The 14,737-nt window shown below is 38.4% G+C and overlaps 1 protein-coding gene across 1 annotated transcript in view; it reads left to right on the top strand.

Moving 5' to 3' along the window:
- LOC139690729 (discoidin domain-containing receptor 2-like) overlaps positions 1–14,737 on the top strand; it is a 335,984-nt gene that overhangs the window by 266,714 nt on the left and 54,533 nt on the right. The window contains exon 8 of the mRNA XM_071588251.1: positions 9,468–9,675. Coding sequence (XP_071444352.1) covers positions 9,468–9,675 — 208 coding nt within the window. The remainder of the gene's footprint in view (positions 1–9,467; positions 9,676–14,737) is intronic.

Raw genomic sequence — 14,737 nt, 5'->3', positions numbered from 1 at the left:
TTTTCTAGAAAGAAAAAGGCCAAGCTTAACATTAAAATAGGAGGGCAAAAACTAGAGCAGGTAGAGCAGTTTAAGTACCTCGGTAGTGTTTTGGACCAACACGGTCAAAGTAGTAGGGACGTAAGGAGAAGAATTGCGCTAGGCAAAGAGGCTTTCACAAGGAGGAGGGAGTTGATGACAGGGACTCTTGAGTAAGGATGTTAAGAAAAGACTCGTAAAAACTTTGATATGGAGCGTAGCTATATACGGCGCGGAAACGTGGTCATTGAAGCAGGAGGATAGACGTAGATTGGAGGCTTTTGAAATGTGGGTGTGGAGAAGAATGGAGAAGGTGAAATGGACAGAGAAGAAAACAAATGAGGAAGTACTTGGTATGGTGGGCGAAGAGAGGGGTTTTTTGGGAGCAATCCTATGGAGGCAGGAAAAGTGGATGAAGGGGGTGTTGACCGGCAGTGGGATGTTGAAGACTGTGATAGAGGGTAGAATGTTGGGCAAAAGAGGAAAGGGAAGGAACAGGATAGGGATGTTGGACGGGATGAAGGGGGGAAGAAAGTACTCAGAGATGAAGAGGGACCTGATATAGAGTAGGATGATGGATTTTGTGTTTTGTTAGGAGTAATAAAATATTTGTTTGGTAGTTGTGTCCATCGAAAAACCTACCTTAACCGGTGGATTACCTTAAAAAAAATATACATACACTTACCCACCTCTCCTGTGTTCGTCCTTTGTGTGTGTTCCTATCCATTTTTCCTTATATTGTTTCTATATAAATGAGTATTTGTTCGCCGTTTGGCGGGATTTCGTGTTTGAATGTGTGTATATATATATATATATATATATATATATATATATATATATATATATATATATATATATATACATATATATATATACGCACAACACACACATGCATTCACGAAGATGCAATGGGAGGGAACTATAAGCCAGCAGTAGGAGCCTGGGAAGAGTCCGTTGCAAGGATTTACAAGACGGAAAGGAGTTGGGGGGATGGGATACTAGCGTCGGGTCAAGGATAGTCGTTCCCCGGCGGGCACTCCCCTCCCCACAACTCCCTGACTCCCCTCACTCATCCTTAATCCACATTTCCCAGGACCGACCGTCCCGGACACTCAGACTGAAACCTGGGATAGAGAGAGAGAGAAGAGTGGAACCCTTGCTGTCCCCACCCTACGGACACAAAAAATACCCCATTGAAGTATTGAATGGAGAGTTAATGGGAGGCGTTAATGCGAGGCGCCGTGGGGGCCGGACGAAGCACGGGTGAACGGACCGGCCGCGATTTTGTGTCGACGCTCCGGCATCCGGATTCGTGCCCAGTTTGGGGGCTGAGGGGAGGTGGGAGAGGGAGATGAGGTGGATGGCAAAGGGGTGTCGAGGATTAGAGCGGGGCGAAGGGGAGTAAGGGAGCGGAGGTTTTGCCAGTGGGTAGGGGAGAGTGATTACCGGCGGCCATTTGGTCGGGAGAATCCCACTCTCTTCACAGCGCTGAACTCTCCCATTACGGTGAACACAATGCACTGATGGGATAAAAGGAGGGTGGGGATAGCCGGGAAGAGGGAGGGAGACAAGAGAGGTACAAGGGGGGTGAGAGCGCGCGGAGGGTTCAGAGAGAGGGTTTTAGGGTCAATGTGGAGAAAGGGGATGAGAAGGTCGAACCTGGATCCGTCGGGCACGGTGACGTTTATGTACTCAACACGCTGGGTGAATGGATGATTAAATGGAGTTTGAGGTGGGGAGGGAGTGGGGTGACGATGAGGGACTCTTCCGATCCCGCGTCATGCCGGAGGAGAAGGGGGAACAAGGAGTAGGAAAGGGGTTTGGCGGGGTTTAATTATTCTCATCTTTACTCTTTTGGGGTCTTTCGCAACGGTTTTTCCATCCCTCAATATGGTGCGGGCTCAAAACGTGAGATCACCAGACGGGATATGCTCTCATTGTGCGGAATTATCTCGGGCGGGTGTGAGTTTCTTAATAATTTTTTACTACTTGTATCATTCTTAAAACGACCATCCTAAATGTTATCCACTTATATGAGGGTATACTTTGTCAATTATCGTAAAATACATTACATAGCAAAAAGTAATCATAATAATGAGGGAGAACGGAGTTTTAGGGCGTACTGTAAAATAGAAAACATCTCTAATAAAATAAGTCCCAACCTATGCACGAATTACTCGAATGTTTAATTTGTTCCAATTCGTCTCAACAAAGTAATGAGCTGTCTTTGAATTATATATTATGGGAAAACAACCAATCCTCGTGGCTTTAAAAAGCATGCTTACTATAAATTTTGTTAACTCAATTAATCTTATAAATGGATTCAAAATAATTATAGTTCCAAGAGGGGAAATTAATTTATAACGAAGAAGTCAATTCGGAATGATTAACACTGCCCATAAACCAACCAATGAAACCCATATATAGACAAGTTAAATTAAATTTGATTTCACCGGTTATTTTTTTAAACTCCAAGAACTGAAATTTGCAATGATACTCGCAATTTTAATTCCGCCGTACATTCCTGGAGAACACCTTTGCCATTATATCAGTGTAGATTCTATTTGCTTGTGAAAAAAACGTCACCAGCCTGAGTTTTCGTTCATTGCTCGTAACTTAGGGAGACGATTGATTAAAAAAACTTGTCTGTGTGCTAATAAAGTATTCTAATCACGTCCTGTTGTTAATTTATAGTTAATTTCATTGAGACAAAAACTATAAAATTAGGTTAAAATATTGTACCTCCGCACTTGAAGCATTGGCCAATTAAGCCTAAAACTGGGGGGCGGTTACAAATCAAATTTGATTGATTACTCCTGCGGATTGTTTTTTTCACTTTCACTCATTGATTTATTGAATTCGCCGACCTCAGAGGGCACTCCACCCGCAAATAACAGTTTTAGACGAGAGGAAGTACCATTTTAAACGAATAACCTCATTTTTGAGACTAAATATGAGTTATAAAGATCGGTTGTAAAACTGAAAATGGAAAAACAGAGCGTTATCACATTTAATAAATGAACATAAATGCATCAGGTGTTTAGTAATAGAATCAACTACATCATGTTAAAAGTATAGCGCAACCCGCCTTTTTATATTTATAGTACTAACATCGATTAGCAGGGTACATTTCGTTCTTAGCCATACATGTATAACATGGAGAACCATATTTAATATTCCTTTACGGCTTATGATAGATGAATTATAATTATACAAATAATTATTTTTATATAATACTGGGACAGGACAATACGACACAAATAAAATAGTAACATTTAAAAGGACACTAACACGGTAAACAATTTACCGTGTGAGTGTCCTTTTAAATGTTACTATTTTATTGGTGTTTTATTTTGTTGTCCCAATATTATACTGCTCGTGTGAGTGTTTCCGTAAAATCTATATATATATATATATATATATGTATACATACACATATATATATATATATATATGTATACATACACATATATATATATATATATATGTATACATACATACATACATACATACATATATATATATGTATGTATGTATGTATGTATGTATGTATGTATATATATATATATATATATATATATATATATATATATATATATATATATATATATATATATATAGTACAATACACAGTAACACACAATATAGAAACACAAAAAAAGAAGAACACTCACACGTTATTTCTTGATATTTCGACGGAAACAATCCGTCTTCCTCTGAAGATATAGAAGTAATGACTGCTGGAGTTGTTGGGTGAGGGGTGCGAGAAAAAGGGAAGGGGGCCAGGAGAAGGGGAGAACGGGAGGCGAAGGAGGGGTGAGGGTGGGCTTCCACAAAGTAACAATTTTAGGCCACTTCCATCAGTGAACGACATTGAGGCCCGGATGCTGATAGGCCATACAGATGTAAATGAATGCCATTTCAAGTGTTTTTAATTGTATAGGGTTATCGGATGTGGGAAGGGAGGCCAGGACGGAAACATTGTAGCACAGGTTGAAAGGGGTATTATGATGGGAAGCATGTTTAGAGATGGGGAGACCCGCGGACGGGGAGGAGGGATTGCACGAGGCGCGGTGGTTATTAATCCTAATGTTAAGTGGTGTGGAACATTGGCCTATGTAAAATGACGGGCAGAGTTTACAGGTAAGAAGATAAACTACATTCTTGGAAGTGCAAGAGGAATAGGGGAAGGGCGGGAGAGAGTTAAATGGTGGGATGGAGTGGGGTGGAGTGGTGAAAATAGGGCAGGTTTTGCATCTTGCTCGATGACATGGAGTGGGTATGGCTCTGGGGTTGTGAGGGGATTTTGAGAGCGGCCTGGTGGATTTGAGGATATCTGCTAGGTTGGCGGGACGTTTGAAGGTGACAGAGGGGCATTTGGGAAGAAGGTTGGAGGAAGTGTTGTGATTTTTGAGGATGGGGAATAGGTCTTTGAGGATGAATTTGAGAGACTGAATGCCTGGGAAGTAGGTAGTACAGATTAAGAGAGGCTGGGAGTCTGTGGTTGAGGCAGGCTTGGGGGTGTAGGAATGTTTAAATATAGATATATATATATATGTATATATATATATATATGTACATGTATACAATTATAATATAATATTTATATATATATATTTTTTATAATTGTATACATGTGTGTAGATATAGCTAATCTACCCAATAAACGAAAATAAATTTATACATTAAATAAATATGTCTCCTTCAATACCACCAAGAATCATTTACCGTGTACGAATTTGACCTGGGCGTAGTCTTTGGTGAGGAATTCATTTCTTAACCAAGTTTCGCTGGTACGAGTCACCTATGAAGTATGTGCGAGTATTTTGTTGATATGGAGGCACATAAGGAAATGTTTGGTTTCCTAACCACGTAAAAACCTCACTCCAATCGGAAATATTTCTGATAATATTAGGTAATAACTCTGTGTATCCTAACACACGTGCATTATTATCGAGACCGTAGCTGCGTGTGAAAGGTTTTTGAAATTAAATTCGGCTTGGACTTATTGACTGAGATAAGCGTTTTGCTGTTAGACTATGTAAATCTTAAATGAGGTGCATATCTTTTTTCAAATAAACTGAGGGAGAAGCCGCGACATTAACTTTTAACGGAGTCATCCGCTAATGCGCATTTCATTGCAACAATTTCAAAGTGTAAAAATAATTTGTCCGGTCAGGGCTTATGATTTTAACACTCTGAAATTGTTGCCTTGAGGTGCATAACGTTGTAAATAGTCACTTTTGCCTAAATAAGTGAAAAATAATTTAATTTACTCCTCCAATCCTATTTTGATAGACGCGCTAATTCCGTGGAAACATTCCAATTACTTGTACTTTGAATATATTTTAATATATCTACGGCCCAAAAAGTGGAATTACCTTTTAGGGACACTATAAAGTATGCAACAAAAATATCATACAAATCAAGGTAAAAGAAATTTGGAGGTATTTGTAAAACTAATATTTAACGAAACGCCTAAACCTAATATTTGATGAATTTAAGGACATTACAGTCAGTAAACGCTGTACAAAGTAAAATGAAAGACGTTATTACAAAGAGCGTGCTACGGCTTTGAACAAAATATCACACAAATAATTTGAAGTTGCATAACTGTAACATTTTATATCCATCTTTCTTATTTAAGTGGCGCCTTTTTTCAAGCCAAAACTAACTGGCTTAGCCGGACCGGAATGAGTATTTAATTTTTTCTCTCTAAATTTATATTACTATTATACATGGTGAAGATTGGATGTAAATGCCTCTTGTATTGAAATGTTCTCTTACAAAGCCAGAATTGACTGCTGTCCAGCTAAAATTGACTAGCTTTTAAAAAACATGAAATATAATAATGTAGACTGAATATTAATCCCATGGATAATTACGTATAGCTAATCTGTAACTTAAAATGGAGGATGTGGAGCTATTGGCTGTTAAAGAAATAATCTCAAGGAAGAAGATCCTAAGGCCAATAAAAATAATTACGAAGAACTCCTATACCGGTATACGCTAACACTTGACTTTGGACAGTGCCTGGTGCACATTCTTCCTCCAAGTTCAAGTGCCCTATTTGATTTTCTCCCCGCTGATGGTCACCTGGTGACCGAAATATCGGTATAGGAGTTCTTCGTAATTATTTTTATTGGCCTTAGGATCTTCTTCCTTGAGATTATTTCTGTAACTTAAAAGTCTCAAATTAGTAAAGATCGGATTCCCCTGATTACATTTTATGCCGAGTGTACATTTTTACACGTTTGGAAATTGGATAATAATTAATATATTTTGCATTTTGAAAAAGGTAATCCCCAATGAACGATTCTAATATTGTCTCATTCCTCCCTGCGACGCTTCACAAAAAGAAAGATACGTACATATGCTTTCGTGGTCATCGCTCAAGATAGTAATTAAGTTGTCAAGGACTCACGCAAACAAGGAAAATTAAGCGAAACAAAACAAAACCAAACCCTGGGACTCATTTTACGGCAGGAATATGCTGCAAAAGCTTGGCGCATTTGGGGAGCGAGTGACAGGTCATCCCCCGTTTATTTTACCGAACTCGTCCTAACTGTTCCCCCTTCTCCCGCTCCTCCGTCCGCTAATTTGACGTCTGCTTATTATTGCCATCCTTCCACTCAGGAATTTTCTTCAGTTTTTTTTCTCCTTACCTTGTCGCTCCCCTAGAAATACCTCGAATGAATCACAGTGGCTGCTGTAAAGTTGCCAGGATGCGCCAAGCTAACAGGACCAAGGAGCAAACCTGTTTCTCACAACAACGCGAAAGATGATTCTTAAGAGTTTTTCTGTTTGTTCCAACCATTAGGGCGAAAAGAATGGATAAAGAGGAGAGATGTTAGGCGTGCATGAGGGGGAAATAAACCGAACTCCCATTCATGTCGGTCACAGCCAGCCATATTCCGAAAATACACACGGCTATTTGTCGTGACACCAATAACCCCTGTACGTGATACGCCCCGCATCACGCACCTGCGATGAGGGCTTAAGAGTCCAGTCCATTGTGCATTCGTTACTTGAAATGAGACTATGTTTAAGTCACGTTTATATCCCTTGATTTTATCCAAAGAAAATGATTCCATTTTCTTGGTCCGATGATAATAAAATATTTTAAAATTATTAAACACCTTCAAAATACCCAACCACATGTATTTTAATACAAATTATTTGTCGATAGCGTAGTGGAGAAGACCTAGGGAAGAAAATTAGCCAGAACATAGCACTAATCATGAAGGTTGCGGGGAAAGCTGTTAGCATTTCGTGTTGGCCAAAGAAGGGACACCGACCCAAGGTTTTCATTATGGCTGACGTTAAAGAGTGCATCTCTGTTACAATAAGTTCGTTTAAACTTCGTGAATGGCATCAAGGTACAGCAATGGCAGCCCACAGCGTATTAATGACATTGATGTCAGTGTATCACCATGGCTTCCCAGTTTCGAGAAGAAAATCTCCCTAAGATATTTATTTATTAAAATTCCAACCAAGGGAACGACTACAGTGGCGATATTTTACAGTCCCAAACGCGCAAACTCAAGGCTACGCCGGCGGAAATAGAACTCGTGACCTCTGGCGCAGTAGGCCTGGGGAGCGCATTACCTCACTGCCATCGAGGCCGGCGAAACTGCAGTCTGGATAATATAGTATTAAGGATTTTCATTAATTATGGTATTCGGAATGGTCACGAATTTAATTTCATATATTTTATACAATGGTGTGAAGAAATGACACGAGACCAGGATTTTTATATGGCGTAAGATCATATTTCCAAAATATTCATGTAATTGCATAAAATATTATACGAAGTATCATGAGATCACAGTCTTTGTGTAAAAATCATGTATAAACTTGAGGAACCGCAGACAAACGGGTCGCAAAAAAACTATACATATTTGTTCAAATGTAGTGATTATTATCAAGGATTTGCAGACTTTCTGTTTCCTTGGTCATTAGACTGTTCTCACAACCAGGGATTTGCGGATTGAGAGGGGTGAAGAGGTGAGATTGAGCCCTGACGGGCTCTGAAGAAGAAGAAGGACTATGCGATGAAGACATTTCGAAGAGAAAACCTCATTAAATTACATTTTAAAATTTATGAAAACCATATTGAGTATGTGGGTCGCGGTAGTCCAGGGGGTTGAACGTTGGGCTGCTGACCGGAGAGGCCCGGGTGCGATTCCCGGGCAAGGCACTCTGGGCACCTGCAGCTCCATCCAAGCCATTAGATTTTTCGGGTACCAGATCTTCCTGGGAAACAATAACTAGAAAATGCACTGGCCCCCCGTACCCTGTGGTGCGTGAATTTCACACGCCGTCGGGCTTACTACTGGGTGAACTCAACCATCACCTACCAAACCGACCTTCGGGTTGATATTTATGTTTATGGTTTAAATTGAGTATATCTCACGAGTTCTAAGCTGAATGTTACATGCAGTATCACTTAAGCACGACTTCCACAGCTGAATTACAACAGCAATTACCAATAGGTTGATTGAGGAAATGGTGTTTTTGGCGATATGGTACTTGGATTTCGGCGGCATATTTCTTGGAGTAACTTTGATTATTCATTCGGATGGGAAGGGTGGCAACACATTCACCGATGCAAGAGAAGGGACGAAAGGTACACGTTAATCGGTGTACAAAACGTTGACGTGCTAGTAGATTGAAAAATAATGCTAGGTTTTGGAAATGAGTCTTATGAGCTAGAAAAACGGGAGAACCTAACACCCTAGGCGGTTAGATAGAGAGGAGCGTTGTGGGATTGGACTTGGTGGTTGCATGATGGATCTTGTGGGTTCAAAGAAGTCACATAGGCCTGATGGTCCTTTGAGAGACTTCGTGGGACATTTTGTGAAGAGGTTTCACGTGGACTCCGTAGACTCGAGTCTGTTGGGTTGGGATACTTTTAAACAATGATATGGATTTCTTGTGAACCGGGAAAGTATATTATGGTTATATGCAGTTTTTTTTCAAGGTTGATTATGAGTCGAGAAGTATAATTGGAGGTGGGGATTCTTATTTTAGAGTTTCCGGGTATTCCTTATTTTCCGCAGCTAACGCTTTTGCAACTAACTCTTTCCCCTACACATATACACCACTAGTTTACATGTTGCGTCAAAAAGAACGGGTATACTCGGGAACTTTACTCTGCGAAAAAATTTTCCCATACCACTAGTTATATATCTAGACGATATATGGTTACATATTTGACAAGATGCATGAATTATTACATACAAACGCATGTAATACTAGAGCAATATAGGAAAAGATACCTAAAGACCTCGGGCGGAGCTTATAACTTATTTTCAGAATGAAATGTCGAAATCTGTTTCGTTTACTAAATTTTTAAGCTAACTATTCGTACTCGTAAATATATTGTTGGGTATAAGGCTTCCAAGAATTTAGGTCCTAAATGTATAATATGTAACTCTTATTTCTAGGTGTTCTCAGAAGCCACTGTGGCCTTCAGTATCGGAGGACGTCACTTCCCAGGAGAACCCATTACCTACACATATATCGAAGATCGAATTTTTGAAAATTCGAGAAATATATCAATAAAACTCCACCATCGCGTTGGACGGTTTGTGAAGCTGACTCTTCATTTCGCGGCAAAATGGATTATGATAAGCGAAGTAACCTTTGACTCAGGTAAGTTCTTTCAATTTGTAAAGAATTATTATTTTTCTAAAGCCACTCCTTGGGAAAGGTAACCCTGTTAATATCTCCTTATGGAAGGATAAATATTTCTCTAAGATTTTCAGCATACAGGTGATAAGGTGACTTTGAAAGTGAATATAACAACTACGATGAAATAGCAATATAATATAGGAGCAATTTGATACAAAATGAAACAATACCACTCGATTCAGTAATCTCTTGATGTTTACCTATCTTGATTTTCACAAAATTCCTTGTTTAAATGATGATTCTCAAGTAATGGCAAATCTATTAAGCCTCAAAACAGATACGTTTTAAAAGCAGCTAATGATATGAAAAGTAACACTTCATGCATATAGCAATCAATCCCCTTTCTTTAATATGCCGTGGGTTCAATTGAATGAGATTACTCGATTGTGTATATATATATTTATTTTTTCGGTAACAAAAAAGGTATTACAATGATTTTTAAAATGTGGTGGTTAAAATGGCTACGTATAACAAACGGCAAAATCATGTTTCAGGACCTTTCGGAGCGTTTTCATTTTTTCCTTCCTTTAACTGCGTATTGGAGCTTCACGGGCCCTAAATGGCTTTTACGGAGGTTCATCATGAGCTCGGTCAGTGATGTATTGCGTGATGCGAATTCCTCATCCTCTGCGATTGGGGAGCATAAAAAATGCCGAGCCATAATTAAAAAAGACGACGAAGGGCCATCAAAAGCACGTGGTTTTTTTATGAGGCCAGAAGGAGATAAAGATGCCCTCATTAGGAGTACCATAGGCGAATGCTATCAGACATAAAATTTATCCGCTGAAAAAACCCACGTTGCAATTAACAGTAATTTTTTAACAAGCAATGTAAAAAACTTCTAGGTAAATGATTTTGACGTGAGTGGAACATTTATTATATTTCCTTTTTTAACTTACAAAGAAAGTAGGCAATCGCAAAATGAAATGAAGATTTACTTCTATTGATAAAGCTGCTGAGTTTGAAGTAAAATCAAAATTCAATACAGATCTCATAGGTCGCGTGTACTACATCTATTTAAATGTATTTTAATTAATTCTCCATTAACACTCCATACGCAATACATTTTGTTAGTACAAGTATACTCTTGAAATGTCATATTCAATTAGAACTAGCAAATCTTAAATAAGGAACTTCGACAAAAATTAGTAACGAAAAAATTACCCAAAATTATGTCAGTTCCTAAAATGCACAATAAACTAAATTTTCAACGACAACAACAACTTTCAGATTCATGCAGTTAAATTTCCTCAGAAGTTTCATGATTGCTCCAGTTTTCTATTATACTGGGCATATTTTTATTATTAAACTAATTAAAAGCTGGATCCTGTCTTATTGTTACTGACCACACTGATTTACCATCATTCCCCGCTTTCACTACTCATTTCTTCTGAAAAAAACTAAATATAAATTTCATTATTATTGATATAAAATAAAGCTTTATCCATCAATTTCTGGCTAACACATAGTGGAAATATTTACAACATCCAAGGGACGTCCCTTAAGGCCTTGTAACCCGTTTGGCCATTCATAATGTCAAGGAATTTCAAAATACCTATGGCTTTCAGGAATAAATGTTTATTTTCTTCCGCCTTCATGCGTACGTGGGCAAAGAAATACCTTTTATGAAATTTGAATGATTTCTAGACATACAAATAACATAAACCCTTTTAGAATCCAGTATGCACATGAAAGGTCAGGAGAGACATGGGAGCAAAAGCCCTTTCCATTTTTCAGACCCGATCATCTCGCCGGCATTCCCTATGCAAACTCCCACAACCCACTCCACCCTCCCTGGCGCCCCCACGCTCGACACGAAATATATATAAGGGACGCGGGCCCGTTTTACAGTTTCTTCCAACCCCCTATTCAATCCGACCACCTTAAAGCCCCCCTCCTGCGATCCATTCACCTAAACCATTTCATATTGAAAGTACGCATCCCCATTTTTCCTTTACGCTAAAAAAACCACCTTAACCCCAATCCTCTACGTATGTGTTTCATCAGATAGTATACCGCTTACCGAAATACCTACGTCCTTTCAAGCAAATATTCATTCAACCATTTTCAATTTTGATATGCATTTTAAATCCTTTACCTATCTTTTTTGGTCTCTTAGATTTAAATTTTGAAAAGGCTGGAGAATGATACTTCTTCAATGAATAAAAAAGTGATATCATCAAAATTTCAGCTACCTTTTAAAGTCCAATGCTTCTTAAAATGAGGAAACAATGATCATTTGTGGAATATTCTCAATAACTATGTTCACAATCACTATAACATGGAAGTTCATTCATTGGAACGCTCAAAAACGTACCGACCTGAGTTTTAAAACAGAAGTCTTCCCCGAGAGAAAAATTCCCAAGGCAGAAAGTTAAAAATAATCCGTATTTAGAAAATACGGTTTAAAAACTAAAAGAAAAGAAAATATTATGAAATAACCATCACATTAGGATGTCAAGGCATTTGAAAATGTTTTTATTAATGTTTAAATTTATCTTAGCTCTATTTAACTTTAAGCTATTTTGCCTGAATGTACTTCTTCGAAACCCGCCCGATTAGAGAGACCAAATATAATTATAGATGAAAAGGCAAAAATGTGACCTACTTCATACATTTGTCAAAGAATACGGCTAACGTTTGTGAAACATTTCTCTCTCTGATTCTCACCCCCCTGATGCACCTACTCTGAACATGTTTCACAATGAATCTACTAATATAAACAAGCTAAGCTTTATATACTTCATTCGTTTTCACCAGCGTCGTTTTTCATGTTGTCTATTATTATCATCCCCGCTCTTATTTGAGTTTTCTCCAAAGATATAAACATAATAATGCAAATATAATATTTACGTTGTAAAATATTCCACGTGTGAAAAATGTGAGCTTTTTATTTTGCAATGAATGAATTGAATTTTTTCTTTTGTAATGCAAATATTTTATTTGGATGTTAAACGAAACTTCAGACTCAATAATATTTCATCAGTATCAAAATAACTACGGTTTAATAAATTCCTACAATCTCCCGTCCTTCAGCATTGTTTCTTAATGTTCCACATTTTTGCACGATATACTCGTAAGTCAGTTGCTGATTTCGAAACATGTTCTTGAATCGCGTGGTCAGTGATCATAAAATAATTGTGCTCCCACAGTCATTTTCCTTATGAGCTCGAAACCAACTTTCAAGACATCTGACACTCAATCCCCATTTCACTCTCTAAGCCTTATTTAACCCCGAAGTGTAACCTTCCGTCGAGTATTCTCGTGTTTTAAAAACGCCTTTAACCTCCTTCCATTCCAGCTGTTTTGTTGCTGAACTGTAGTTATTCTTTTTTTTAATACGTACCACATCTTCCCAATTTTCCTGCCATGACTTCACCCATGGAGCATCTCCCCTCTTTCTCATTCCCCTTTAGACTTTCCCGCGCTATCTCACGCATTAAACGTTTATTTCACATTCAACGCGGTACTCAAAGGGTGGAATAGGAGGGAGGGGGCAAGAAGAATGGGGTGGGAATGACGGCAAATGGAGTATCCCTCTCTCCCGCCAAAGAGGGATCGGATAAGGGATGTGCCTGTCTGCCTCGTTCACTGCCATCTATAGGTCACTCCTATATTCCCACTTATTTTCACTGCTTCCATCGCTTTACACTCTTCTGTCCTCCTCCCCGCCCTTAATTCCCTATTCCCTGCCTAACCACTGAGCCCCATTCCTCTCCTCCACCGGCAGCTCTTTTGCGTAATTTTCCCATTCCCTTGGTCGTAAAAGTCCTTAATATTTACGCTTTCCACTATCCATCGTTGGCCTAACCCCAATCCCATTGAGTTCCTATCGCTTTCCTGCATTTCCTCATTCTTCTCGCATTTTTCTTCAGCATGGTTTACGGTTTCAATAAAACAGAAATTTTTTCCTGTAATTCTTTCATTTGCCAAAATGCTTTCCTCTTCGATATGCATGCTCCCGTTCCTTTACTTCTGAAGACTTATTCAGATGCATAATCATTTTACTCAAGCAGTTATCTTACAATTTGTTACACGCAAGTTTTTTCCCTAGTTTTATCGAATAGAAAGACTCATTTGAAATCCTTCAGACATGATTTATCTTATATGTTAGCATTCTTTTCTCATCTCTTGGATTGAAACTTTCATCTCTTTGCTTTAAATATGTAGTGGCGTCCATTTTACTTGCGTTACTCAATTAATCCCATCAATCCACGCCTCCCACTTGTCTTCTCTGGCCCGAATATCCCTATTTCCCTTCAGGTCTGCCCTGAAATTATTCATCCGACGTTCGCCTCCCCTCCCGTTCTCTCGCCGTCTCCTTTCGTATGCATAAACATATCTCGTGTCCTTCCGGCTTTCATATTTGACTGTTACATATTTTAAATTTGTGATACACTTTTTGCGTCATCTCCCCTTAAAATTGACGCACTTTACCTTCAGAAAGAATTGATTCGTGCATTATTTTCTTTCATAAACACTCAAATATATCATGTACGTTTTTTAGCGTTTAGCGTAAGTCACAACAAAGTGCAAAGCAATTTTTTATTTTTATAGTAAAAAATGATTAATGCTCTCTAAAGAAAAATGAATGAGTGGCGAAACACATGTCTCTGAGTGAATATCTTGCATTTAACCGTAGGCAATGCTATAGTTTTCTGACAAAAATAACTAAATTTACAACTTTTCAAATAAGTATACCTAATCAAATGAATGAAAAATGCATCAGTTTTATAAAACACTAGCAAAATATCACTGATTCTCCACAGGTTTGAGCTTACTGCTTCACTACATTACCATGTGTTTTATTGCAATATGCACGCTGTTATGTGTGTAATTAATTAAACTGTAAGACATCCACCATTCAAGAGTCAGCTATCCTTCAGTGTTTCATAGGTAAAAACTCCCTGAGTAGCGTTACACCGGTTGGCATACTAATATAAAGTCTAAGAAATTTTAAGAACTGATGAAACTGAATAATTTTGCATTACTATTAAATTATCACGTCGCTCTTTTCAACTCG

The sequence above is a fragment of the Hetaerina americana genome, unplaced genomic scaffold (genome assembly GCF_022747635.1).
Source record: "Hetaerina americana unplaced genomic scaffold, ioHetAmer1.1.p SCAF_3, whole genome shotgun sequence".
Lineage (NCBI taxonomy): Eukaryota > Metazoa > Arthropoda > Insecta > Odonata > Calopterygidae > Hetaerina > Hetaerina americana.
Note: the sequence above shows the minus strand (reverse complement) of the source record. Positions and strands in the feature narration are given on the sequence as shown.